The 12480-nt window shown below is 41.4% G+C and overlaps 1 protein-coding gene across 1 annotated transcript; it reads left to right on the forward strand.

Moving 5' to 3' along the window:
- The first annotated feature begins 751 nt into the window (after window positions 1-751).
- Window positions 752-11865, forward strand: rnf5 (ring finger protein 5). The gene is made up of 6 exons (XM_004548955.3): window positions 752-1128; window positions 7464-7482; window positions 8190-8302; window positions 8382-8439; window positions 8534-8645; window positions 9838-11865. Exons 1-6 carry the CDS (start codon window positions 920-922, stop codon window positions 9960-9962), a joined length of 636 nt encoding a protein of 211 aa, XP_004549012.1. The 5' UTR covers window positions 752-919; the 3' UTR covers window positions 9963-11865.
- The last annotated feature ends 615 nt before the right edge of the window (window positions 11866-12480 follow it).

Raw genomic sequence — 12480 nt, forward strand, 5'->3', positions numbered from 1 at the left:
CAGCCTGTCGCTATTAATTATTTTTCTCTGAGCAGCAAATATTCTTCCTATTTTCATGAAGTTCATTAAACAGTAAAAGTGAATAAATAATGTTTTTGTTGTTGTGGCGTTAGAGTTTACATTTTTTATGCTGTGCAACAGTCTCGAGTCACTACTCATATCTTTATATTTTACTTCTATGGAGCCAGACTTTCTTGTGATTTTTAAAGTGGTGTAAGCAGCTGTTTATTTATTTATTTTTTAATTTCAGTCCTTACCTGACTATTTTCAGAGGAACGTTTTCTGTGAGTTAAGCCACTTAACACTGAGCTATGAATCATTCAAGGATAAAAAAGGATGAACCAGTGTTGTGCCTACATATAACGTTGCTATTCACAGCCCAACAAAGTTTATTACAATTTCCTTAGCCGAGTCTATGAAAAATGCCAAAAAATAAGAGTTTGACGGAAATAAAATGGCATTTTTGCCAGAATGTTGTGTTTCCCAAAGAGCTATTAAGCGATTCTTTTTGTTTGTTTTTGTCATGTTTCAATAAATCGCTTCTATTTTCCTACCACAAACGAAATGAGGATTGGCTAGAGACGAAGGTGTACGTGTCAGTAATTCTTCTTCTTCTTCTTCTTATTATTATTATTATTATTATTCTTATTCTTATTCTTATTCTTATTCTTATTCTTATTCTTATTATTATTATTATTATTATTATTATTATTATTATTGTGGCGGTGGTGTTTAAATTAGGCCCGCCCCACGCGTCCTGTTTCTCCCGGAAACGGAACTCGTCTCTCGGGCAGAGACAGCAGCCTCGGCTCGGTCGGTGACAGCAGCAACCGTTACCGCTGATAGCTAACGTTAGCTCGGGTCTGGCCGCTGCGGGTTGGCTCGCTTCGTTTCTTTCTTCGTTTGGAAAATAAACACTATGGCGGCCGCGGATCACCGGTTCTCGAGTGACGGCGGGCCGGCCAGCAGAGGAGGGTTCCCGGCCGGGGAGAGCAGCAACGACCGCGACGGTTCGGGTGGCGGCAGCGGGGAGAGCGAACGGGAGCGGGATCGAGCCACCTTCGAGTGCAACATTTGCTTGGACACTGCCAGGGACGCCGTCATCAGTCTGTGCGGACACCTGTTCTGGTACGTGCTGGTTTCATTTGTTTCGCAAACACGGACTTAGTGTGGTTTGTTTAGCCGCCTGTTAGGCCTTCTTTTGGGTTGTTTCTAACGGCGGAATCACGCCCCTCGACGCTCCGGTAATCAGTCGGTTGTGAACGGGATAAGAGACTATTAGATAACTCTGTGAAGGGTGTTTGTCTTCAGTATGTAGCTGAACTTTATTTAACCCGTGAACTAAGCCGCCTTTTTAATGCCTTAAAGAGTGATCTCATGTCTTTTAAGGGAATAAAGTTTCTGGAATCAGCAGATGTACACCACCACAGTGGATTTCAAATTAATCAGTCTGGGATTGAAGCGCAGACTCTCAGCTGATGAGCAGTTTCATAGCTGGATTATTATCAGTTCTCAGTGTTTCATGTCTGATTTAACAGACCAAGATAAGTGCGTACTGTGAAACCACACGAGTCGTTAAAAAAAGTCTGTGATGCAAGTTTTTGGTCAGACCACCCAGCCCTAGTCAGAGGTCACAGCTGCAGTTGGCGCCTGGTTTGATCGGTGACACATCAACTTCTGTGTTCCACCTCCCTGCTGATCATGGGCAGCTTTCAGATCAGGTTCACAATATGCTGAATGCACATAATGGGCAGTGAAAACGCCTTGTAGCTATGGCCTCGCTGAGCCAGAATCCTGAGATTAGAAAACAACATAGCTGACAAGTTTTATCAAAGACTGAAAGTAGGTGTTGGGTAACAGCTGTAATTCTAGTTTGTTCCATCACTGTTGGCTCTGGCTTTGCACAAGGCTCAACCTTCAGTCCACTCTGTGTTGAATATTTACACACGCTCAGTGATGTGGTGGCTTCATTCATGAGTTGTGACTCTTGGCTGAGGTTAATGTGGGATTAGGGCCAATCCGAAGGTCATCCTAATCGTTTCCAGCAGAACTGTAGCTGATGTCAAAGCGTAGAGGGCACCTGTTTGTAGTTTTAAGTCACAAAGGCTGGATGAGTGTGTTTTGGCAACAGAGACCTGTGTGGGCTTACACAGTGACATGTTTGTGATGTTTGTTTTCTCGGTTTCACAGGTGAGGCGTTTGCTGGGTGGAGAAAAGCTCAGCAGCAAACATGAAAATAAAAACAGACGTGTTTTAACTGTCCAAGATCCATCATATCATCTCATCCGCAGGATGGGAGCAACCTGTAATTTAACTTTTTATTTTGTCTTTTATTTGAAATGAAAATTCTGATAGGGTTGCAAAATCTAAGCAGGCAAGAACTAGAGCAGACCAGCTACCACTGGCTTCTCCAGTCTGCAGGTGACTGAACCAGAAACCCTGATAAACCTAAAGGCATAGAATGAAACATTGCATGTGTGGGGAGGAGGGTAAATGTGGCTTGTAGTTTTAAAAAGGCCTTTAAGAGCTCATTTAGACTACAAACCCCAGCTAAGCGTACATACTTGCATACATACATATTGTATAGACTTCAAGCACTTTATCTACGACTCCTCCATGGCCACATGCATGTTTTTTGGACTGTAGGAGGAAGCCGAACCTACCCAAACACAGGAAGAACATGCAGATTCAACACAGGAAGGCTCCGGCTGCCAGTGGATTCAAACCTAGAACCTTCTTGCTGTGAGGCGACAGTGTTTCGCACAAATTGCATGATGTGAAATACAAGAACCTTACTAATCATTACACAATTCTGGTGCGGGTTTGTCTATTTTGGTCCTTCCAAAAGGACCAAACTCACTCTTCGCCCGGCTTTGTCAGGCTTAATTTAGTTTGGTTGAACTTTTTTTTGTTTATCAGTAACCTTTTCTGTTAATCAGTAGAAACAACCCTACAGTTAGGGGCACAGTTGCCTTACAGCGTTGTGTTTAGGCTCCCTCGTTACGTGCTGATGTAATTTAGTTGCCGTGTTACTCGTGTCTCCCTCTGCTCTCTGAAGTCCTGATGAAACGGCGATGATGAAACCGTCAGCAAGGATAGAAGAACACCTTTAGATTAAAGTTGCATCAGCGCTGCAAGCCTACATCTAATCTTTTTTAACCACACGAAACTCCCAGCCTTTCACCTGATCAGCCGAGCATTCATTCTGACTGTGTGTGGCCGATTCTCCATCGGTAGACTCCTGCTAGTTTATACATTGTGCAGCTTCCAGATTTATGTGTGAGAGATGTTAATTTCCTTTTAACACTTCAAGGTTAATGAGCGTGTGACATCTTTACAGTCCCAGAGTGAGCGCACACTCGAGCATACTTGTCGTCCACACAGGCTGCAGAGCAAATGAATTTGCTCCTCCAGGATGAGAGCTCATCAAGTTAGAATTAGAAATGTATCCAAAAAATAAATATGCTCATTAATATTATCCAGTAAGCCTCTGAAAAGAATCCCGCGTTTCAGTTGAGATATTTAAAACCTTAAAGAGTTTGACATAAAGGTATGATTATAAAATAGTTACATTTAGGTTTTCCTTAATCTGACTGGAGACATCCCAAACCCTCTTTTGGGAACCACCAACTTTTAATCACTACATAAATCTACACTCATTGGTTACTTTTAGGAGTTGGACCCCTTTTTGCCTTCAGATCTGTCTTAATTCTTCGTGGCATATATCGGAACAATGTGCTGCTCCATATTGATATGATAGCATCACACAGTTCCTGCTCATATTATGATGAGAGTCTCCTGTTCCATCACATCTCAAAGGTGCTCTGAGATCTGATGACTGTGGAGTCCATTTGAGTGCAGTGAGCTAATTGTTATGTTCAAGAAATCAGTTTAAGATGATCTGAGGTTTGTGACATGGTGTGTTAAACTGCTGGAAGCAGCCATCAGAAAATGGTGCACTGTAGTCATAAATGGTTGGACATGGTCAGTAACTATACTCAGGTAGACAGGGGTGTTTAAATGATGCTCAGTTGATACCAAGCGTACCAATAAAATATCCTCCACTCCATCAAACCACCAGGAGCTTAAACTGTTGATGCAAAGCAAGATGGATCCTTGCTTTCATGCTACACCTAACTCTGACTATCATCCAAATACTGAAATGAACACTCGTTAGACTAAAGGTTTGACCTGCGTGTATTCAGAGATTCTCTTCTGCATCAGGTATTATTTTCACTTCCTCGATCATGTCATGCAACAAGTGGTTCTTAGGATTTTTTTTGGTCGCCTGTATCTTGAGATGTTTGTGGACAGTCTTATTCTTTGCGATGAAAACCAGTGCATCATCCATCTCTGGGGGCTGAAATGAGGCTGTTTTTAAATCGGTGTGTTTGTGGTTTGTTGCACACTCCCAGCAGTAAACGTGACTTTGAAATGTTTTCCGGGAATAGGCTAATGTGCTGTAAAGCAGTGCTGGATCTTTTGAAAATAGTTATATATTGTAGATATTGATATTTTACAGTTACTGCTTAGAAAGTGATTGATGATCTTTTATCAACAGCAGTGCAATTATTGATTCTGCTTATAGGTCACATTGTTCAGTGTAAACAGTGTAGAAATGAAGCATAAAAACAAAAGCTTGCATGCAAATCAGGTGTGCAGTATAATATGGCAGGATTGATAAAAGATGTTGGTTAGGTTGGAGCCTGACAGATATGGAAGCAGTTCTCTATTTGATGTTTCTGCTGTGTTTGATTATTCAGGCTCACTAATGTGATGTGACTCATGTGGATAACATAACTGTCCTATGCTTTCTTTATTGACGCTTATGGTTAACTTAAAAGTGGTTAATGACAAGCATAGATCAGACTCGAACACGTTCTTAACAAGAGAGCAGAAATTTCTGGCTTTATCTGGTGAGGTGTGGACAAGGTTTCGCAAGAGTCTTTACAAAAACAACGCTACTATGAAAAATCAGAGCCTCAGGATTAGTTGGTTTACTTGCTGTTCAGCCTGACGCAGTTTTCTATTGAGATAAGATGGAAACGTCTTCCAAATTAAGTTAATTTTACATGGAATGAGCCGTACGGATTATTGGATTATTATTAATCTCTGGCTCTTTTCCACAGTGCGTTTTTTGTCCTGTCCCGCTCCCCTCAGCCCAGCCTGGTTCTGGTCAGCCTGGTTCTGACAGAGGTTTCTTCCTGTTGAAAGGTTTTTCCTTCCCGCTGTCACAAAGTAGGGTTTTTGTTTTGTTAATTGCTGCATTCTTGTTTTAATGTTATAAAATGACTCAAGTGACGTCACTTGAGTCTGTGGTACCGTAAGGAGGCATATAGTCTGCATTCTGGCTTCATTGCCACTTACTGGATATTAAGCAGCTAGTTTCAGGTTGTCTAAACGTGTGCCCACATGCTTAGTCAGAGCTGATAGGTTTGTTTTATTAACTTTGGCTTTGCACTTTGTTCAGCTGTTGGTATCCACGAGAAAGCCATTCTCAGCAGCAATCTGATAGCTGGTATTAAAGCAATGTACACACTGAGACGTGCTGTGAAAGTCTGAGCATGTGTGTAAAGATTTGCAGATTAACACAGGGTTTTGTGTTATGGATTGGCTCTGCTGGTTGTTAGTTTGTTCACATTAAGTTGTGGACTTGGGCTCACCTGATGCGGTGAATGTTACGTAATTGTTATGGTGTCAAAAACAAGCCCTGCCTGTTCCCCTGCATGACTGGGGTTAGAGTAGAAAAGAATTATATAAGTACTACTGCACTAGTTACTTAACGTTATCAGTTTATCTGACAAAGAATCTCTGGCGTTTAGAAAGGATTTACAAACAGAAAACAGTTGAGGCACTTAGAGGAAACTTTAACCACAGAAATTTGTTTTCACCTTTCTAGCACACTTAAGGTACAGTTAAATCTGTTGATTGTGTTTTCTTTATAAATATTGCCAGTGGAAAAATGTTCTGCTCACTTCAAGGAGAAATTTTAAGTTTTATACTTTTTATTCTTGAAATCTTTAAACCAACTAATCTAAGTTTCTTCTGATTGGCTACCTCTGACAAACAGAAGGTTAAAACAGTAGATGAATGGGGTTAGAGGAATGCGAGTGCTGTTCCAGCAGGGCAAGCAAGGAAAGCACTGCTTGCACAGTGAAGTGAAACTGATCTCCCTCTTTTCATCTCAAACAGCATCTCTCATTGCTGTTTGCAACATCCTTTAAATCTGGCATCTTGTGGCCACAGTTTCCTGTTGTCTCTGGAAGCGGGTTTAACTTTGCTTCAAGTGGAATCTGAAGCACCTCTTCATTTCACAGGCTTGTCCATGTCATTGTAAAAATAGTTTAAGTTTGTCAAGCTGAGAGCCCAGCAGCTTTTCTTACGGTTTGCTTCTGTCCTTTGTGGATAAACCTGTGTGATCTGTAACAGTAATGGGAAACCATTACTGGACAATCTCCTGTTCATTTTCTCAGCTTGCGTTTCAGTAAAAGTCACAGCACAACACTGACCTCGTTATTTTAACCTTTGCCCATGTTTAATATGAACATCCACCACTGTGACAGTAAATAAGAAAATGAACAATAGGTTTAATATTTGTCTGCGGTGTGCTCACATGAATTAGGCCAGAAAGAAACCCAAAAAACACAGTTATGGGCTTTGTGTAGTTTTGATAACTGCAGTTTGGTGCATTGAAAGTTGAAAATCAGACTTTTAGTAATTTGTTTTTGTTTTTAAATCTTTAATGGTATAATATGTTGATCAGGTCACAAACAGCTGGTCAATATTTTAAACAACTTTTTTAATTTATCAGCTGAATAAGTTTCAAGTAAGAACTCACGCTATTAACTTAAATATATTGACTGTGATTTAATGTAAGTGCACCAGCACTCTTATCTTTGCTGAGGTCTGCTGTGGGTAGTTTGGTCTATTTATAGGGGGGGGGGGGGGGTTGTTTTGTTTTTTTTGGTATCCAATGAGACAGAATGTCAGTGGTGCAGATCATATATAAAAGATGGATGCATAAGCCAAAAGTTACTGTATTTGCACATCCACCTCTGTCAGCAGCCACCAACTAGTTTTTTGTACCAGGCTGTAAATATGTTTTTTCTTATTCAAGGTTGGTCATTTTGTGTGGATGACACAAAGTGACAAAAACTGTTTCTGTTGTTTGCCTTGAAGTAGCTATAAGCTGTTAATATGAAGAAATATTCAGCACTTGAGAACTGTTTGTCTTGAAAATACCTCAGTGTTGGGGCATCTCCCCAAACCTGCATCCTGCCCTCCCACAATGCAGCAGCAGGTTGGCCTGGCCCGCAGTCTTGAAAACAGATGAAGCCAATTAATGCAAACAATAGGGAGCATTTTAATCAGCTACCTTTGAGGAGCAGGTTTGTCTGTTATTTTAACTGAAAGATGCTGTTGTGAGAATGTAAATTAATCTTTTCTTTTCTCGCTCTTTACAGCTGGCCCTGTCTTCATCAGGTGAGTGTTTCATACTTCCTGTAGTGTGTTTTTACAGGGTTTTTAGAGACTTGATTAAGCAGTTCAAGGTCATTTAATTTCAATATTGAAAATTGTGATATTTGTTTTTAAAGTGTACCTGACTCACAGCTCAAAATTATGATTATTTATATTATACTGGAACTTGACGAGGCTCCTCAGCTTTCTTAAATAAGCTGATTTCCATTTAAGTAAACTTCTTTTTGATTGGCTGCCCTCCACAAGGTTCAGACAGCAGGTGGGTGGGGCTTTTTGTGCTGAAGCAGTCTGTAAGGGCTCCTAGCATTTAGCTCAGGATTATTATTGGCTTCATTTTAAGGGGGTCAAACTAACAGCACAGCAAGGAAGACCTCAGTGAAGGTCCACAGTCCTGAGAGGAGGCCTGTAATCAGCACAATCAGTTCAGGGTGATGATGTAAGCTCAGTGTGGAAGCTGCACCTGTCGGTTGATTTAATGCAGCTTAAAGATGCTAATGTACTTAATGCCTCCTCTTACTGCCACTTCCTTCACCGCTCACCACTGTAAACATGTTGTGCTTCACATCTCTTGCTGTAAATAAAGTTTTAGAAAATGCAGTGGGTAGCGTCACTTAGGTTCCACTCTTGAATCGGCAAATAAAGATCGGTTTGTGTGACGTGTATTGCAATCATTTTGACATCCTTCTCCTTGCTCTGCTCCTCCTCATCAGTGGTTGGAGACGCGGCCAAGCCGACAGCAGTGTCCCGTGTGCAAGGCGGGCATCAGCAGAGAGAAGGTAATCCCGCTGTACGGCAGAGGGAGCTCCAGCCAGGAGGACCCCAGGTGAGCAGAGTCTTCGGTGTGTGTGTGTCTTTTTTGGTTGTTAGCTTCTGTCTGTTTGTGACTGTTTCTGCTGTTTCAGGTTGAAAACTCCACCCCGGCCTCAGGGGCAGAGAACAGAACCTGAGAGCAGAGGCGGGGTGAGTTGGTTTATATTTTCACACTGGTTTTTAAATAAAAAGCTGAGTTTAGCTTATATTAAAGCTTCTTTGCCGGGTTTCTCTCTTCGCTCAGATGTTCCGCGGTTTCGGGGACACCGGCTTCCACATGTCTTTCGGCATCGGAGCGTTCCCCTTCGGCTTCTTCACGACAGTCTTCAACGCCAATGACCCCTTCCACAGAGCAGGTAAACAAAGGAAATAAAGTCTTCTGCTATTACAGCTGAACCCCAGAAAATATCAGCCTAGAGATATAAATAAAAATAATATAAAGTTTTGTCGTTAACAGATATTAATTATTGTGCTTTTGTATTCATTCAAACTGAGTGTATAACAAGGCTCTCTGTGTGCCTGTAGGAGCCTGTGTGTTTAGTAAAAGTCCAGCTCAAAAGAATTTTAGCAAATCCAAAAATGATGTTTGGATTTTCTTCCTTGGATTTACACATGAATGCGTATGATAGTTGTAGGACATGCAAGCATTAGCAAATCCGTAGTCAGGCCTGAATAAATTGACTCATCAGTGTGAATAATTACAAGACTGCGAGTCTGAAGCCCTCAGGTTATCAGTGTGCTAAATGATTGGTTTTAAGCAGCATTAATCCCCTAAGCCACGATTAAAACCCTAAAAGTTTCTTCCTTGTTATTTCTCCACGTTTCACTGCTGGACCTGTTTAATTGGTCTTTAATTTTCCATCTTAGATTTAGTATAGTTTCATTTTAAAGCACGTGTTTTCTCCGTCACTCATCTCCAGATACTTGTAATAGATTCTATTTTAAATTTAAATTGACCAGCATTATAGTGAAAACTGTTTCCCATCAGTCTCTCTTTGCTGGGGGTCAGCACAGTCTCTCTTGTGCTGATGTATGGAAGGTCGTTTCTACCACAGGAGCAAAAAGAATACAAATGAACACTTTTTTTCTTTTTTCAGAAGTTGGAGTTAGAAAGCTATACATTTATTTATTTTTAGTGGCAAAATCTTCCACTAAGGAGTTTGTACCATGAATGTGAAATTTGCTGTGTGAGCATGCAGTAACACTGCCCTCTAGAGGTCAAAATGTTCCAGTGCACATCGCGTTTTATCAATGGGAAAACTGCATCAGTCTACTACCCCCCCCCCCCCCCAAAAAAAAACAAAAACAAAAAACAAAACTAAAACTCAGATCAGGCCGTTAAAATAGATCTAGAACGGAGAAGAAAACGACTAAAGGCATGTGGGCTCAGAGTCAGTTTGGCACAGGAAATGATCAGAGCAGGAGCAACCTGAAAATTGCTCCAGAACTGGATGCAATCCAGAGGTGCACAAGGAAAATTCCCCAAGGAACAAACTATGAACACTCACAGCTATACTAAACTTCACAATCCTTCTCCTCTTCCTGTAGATCAGTACGTCGGTGACCACCAGGGCAACGGCAACGGCAATGGCAACAACGGCAATAACAACTGGCAAGACTCTCTATTCCTGTTCGTCGCCATCTTCTTCTTCTTCTGGCTGCTAAGCGTGTGACGCAGACCTGGTGGCGGACACACAAGTGATTATTGATGTCTGAGAGGGAGGGGCGCATTAAACAAAAAAACAAAACGGCAAACACAACTCGCACACTTAACTCGAGCCACAGACACACACTCGCGTTCCATTTTCTAACCGGAGGGGGTAGAGGGAGGTTTGTGTTTGAGACCATGAATACAGAAGTTTGATTTTTCTCTTCCTCACTATATCAGATCACTTCAGGACCCCTCTCCTCCACCTGCTCTTTATTTATGCAAGAAGTTCACTGGAAAGTAGTGCAGCGCCTGTCCCCCAAGGCGAGTAAGCCCTCCCAGTGTGCACACAGCTGTAGATGGATGCACAGAGAGCATAAAGAGGCAGTATTACATGATCAGGGTGAGCTACGTCGCGAGATCTTATTCGTCTTTTGGTGTCCAGTGTTGCAGAAGAAGAAAGCTGGGTGGAGCAGTCTTTAGGAAAGTGGGTTTTCCTGAAGCACAGAGAGGAAGGGTGTGAGAGGGGTTAGAATACAGGGAGGAGACGTTGTCGTAGAATTGGCGACAGACAGAAGCGGCCCTGTGGGATGCTTTTGTGTTTTGTTGGGTTTTTTTTCTTCTTCTTCTAAACATTTGTCTTAACAAAAACTGCCTTCGCACTGTGAAGCTGTCTGTAGTCGGAGCTGCCCTACACCTCGGGGCGCGTGCCGTTGTCGGACCACTTGTTCCTTGTAGTTCCCTGTGTGTTTGGGGGAAAATGGGCCGGTTAGGTTGTTTTTCATGCCCACATCAGCTACTTTAAAGAGTGTGAGGTGCACGGTTAACAAAAGGGGGCAGAATAAATCAATATGCAGGATTGAAAAGCAGCAGTTTGGTCTCCTCGCACATGATTAAAAAAAAAAAAAAAAACAGATCTAAATTACGTCCTTTGATTTTTCCTGACTGTATGTGTCTGAGTGCGTGTGTATACATTCTGTATTTGTACATATGGATATTGTAAATGCTGTTTTTATGTATTTCTGACTGGAGGACCAGCCGTGGAGAGCAAAAGAGAACAAGATGTGGGTCTTGAGATGCTTCTTGCTTTTCGGAGCTCGTTTGATTTAAAAAGTTAATAATCCCCCTCCTGAGAAAGCAGAATTTTGTTGCCCCGCTAATGTGATGATTTGACAAGGCTTGTAGTTCTTTTGACTGTACAGCAGAGTAACTGACACAAATTCATTTTAATGTGTTTAAAAATGTGAAGTGTTAAGTGACCCCTGAGTTTTTTTTTTGTTTGTTTTTTTGTTTTGTTTTGTTTTTTTTCTTCTTGAATATTCTAGTCAAACATGGGCCAAAATAAACGAATCGGAGTCATAGCGCTTTATGCTTCATGTTTTCCCACATCAGAATCTCCCCCAGTTATGCAGAAATCAACTGCACTCAAGTGTGAGTTACTAGGAGTCTGATGAGCACTTCTTCCTCTTATAATTTTTCCCCTCTTCAGACACACTTCACACTGAAAGGTGAGCTCTGCCTGGGAATCCAGAATGACTCAAGCAGAGCTCCGCTGATTTGCATCCAGGTCTTTAGCACTTCAACAATCATATCGGGGTCAGAGATGAATGCGGGTCCTCTATAGTTGCCCAGGGCTCATCCTCTCTCAATACTTGATGTTGTGAGGCTTATGTGACACTAAAACGAGTGATGGAAGTCTTTGGAGAAACATGGAGACGTAGTGCAAAACCAAAAATGAACTAAGATTAAAACATGGTCTCGTTCTCTGTTGTCTTTTTTTAATTTTATTTTATTTTATTTTATTTTTTATTTTGAAGTGGGCAATTAAACAACTGAGTTAACTTACAGAAAATGATCAAGTTATTTATTGAAAGCTTCTCAGATGTGATCATTTGCTACATTAAAAGCTGACCTGTTGTGATTTTTCATTATTTTTCTGTCATATATTTATGCAGTCAGAGGTAAAATGGGTGTTGTGCTAAAAACTGGGACTTTTCCTTTGTAACAGGAATGCTGTTTGTGGCTTAATATCATTCACAAGGGATTCATTTGACATGTTTCACATATTATAGGCCAGGGATCCCCAATCCCAGTCCACGAGGGCCAGTGTCCCTGCAGGTTTTAGATGTGTCCTTGATCCAACACAGCTGATTTAAATGGATAAATTATCTTCTCAACATGTCCTGAAGTTCTCCAGAGGCCTGGTAATGAACTAATCATGTGATTCAGGTGTGTTGACCCAAGGTGAGATCTAAAACCTGCAGGGACACCAGCCCTCGTGGACTGGGATTAAGGACCCCTGTTATAGGCCAACAAGTTATTTAAAGCAGTTTAAATACAGAAAATCACTTTTTCGCACAATACTGGCTCTATGTGGACTGATAGCTCTACAGCAACCCCAGCACCCTTCCCTGGTTGTATTAACCAGGGAATGGTGCTCTGTTTTATGGGGGCTCAGCTCCTAGTCATAATGTCATGCATGCCAGTGCCTTGTGATTAATATTAATAGAATACGATGTTTTCACATTTGCAAAGCTCAAATC

The sequence above is a fragment of the Maylandia zebra genome, linkage group LG22, assembly GCF_041146795.1.
Source record: "Maylandia zebra isolate NMK-2024a linkage group LG22, Mzebra_GT3a, whole genome shotgun sequence".
NCBI lineage: Eukaryota > Metazoa > Chordata > Actinopteri > Cichliformes > Cichlidae > Maylandia > Maylandia zebra.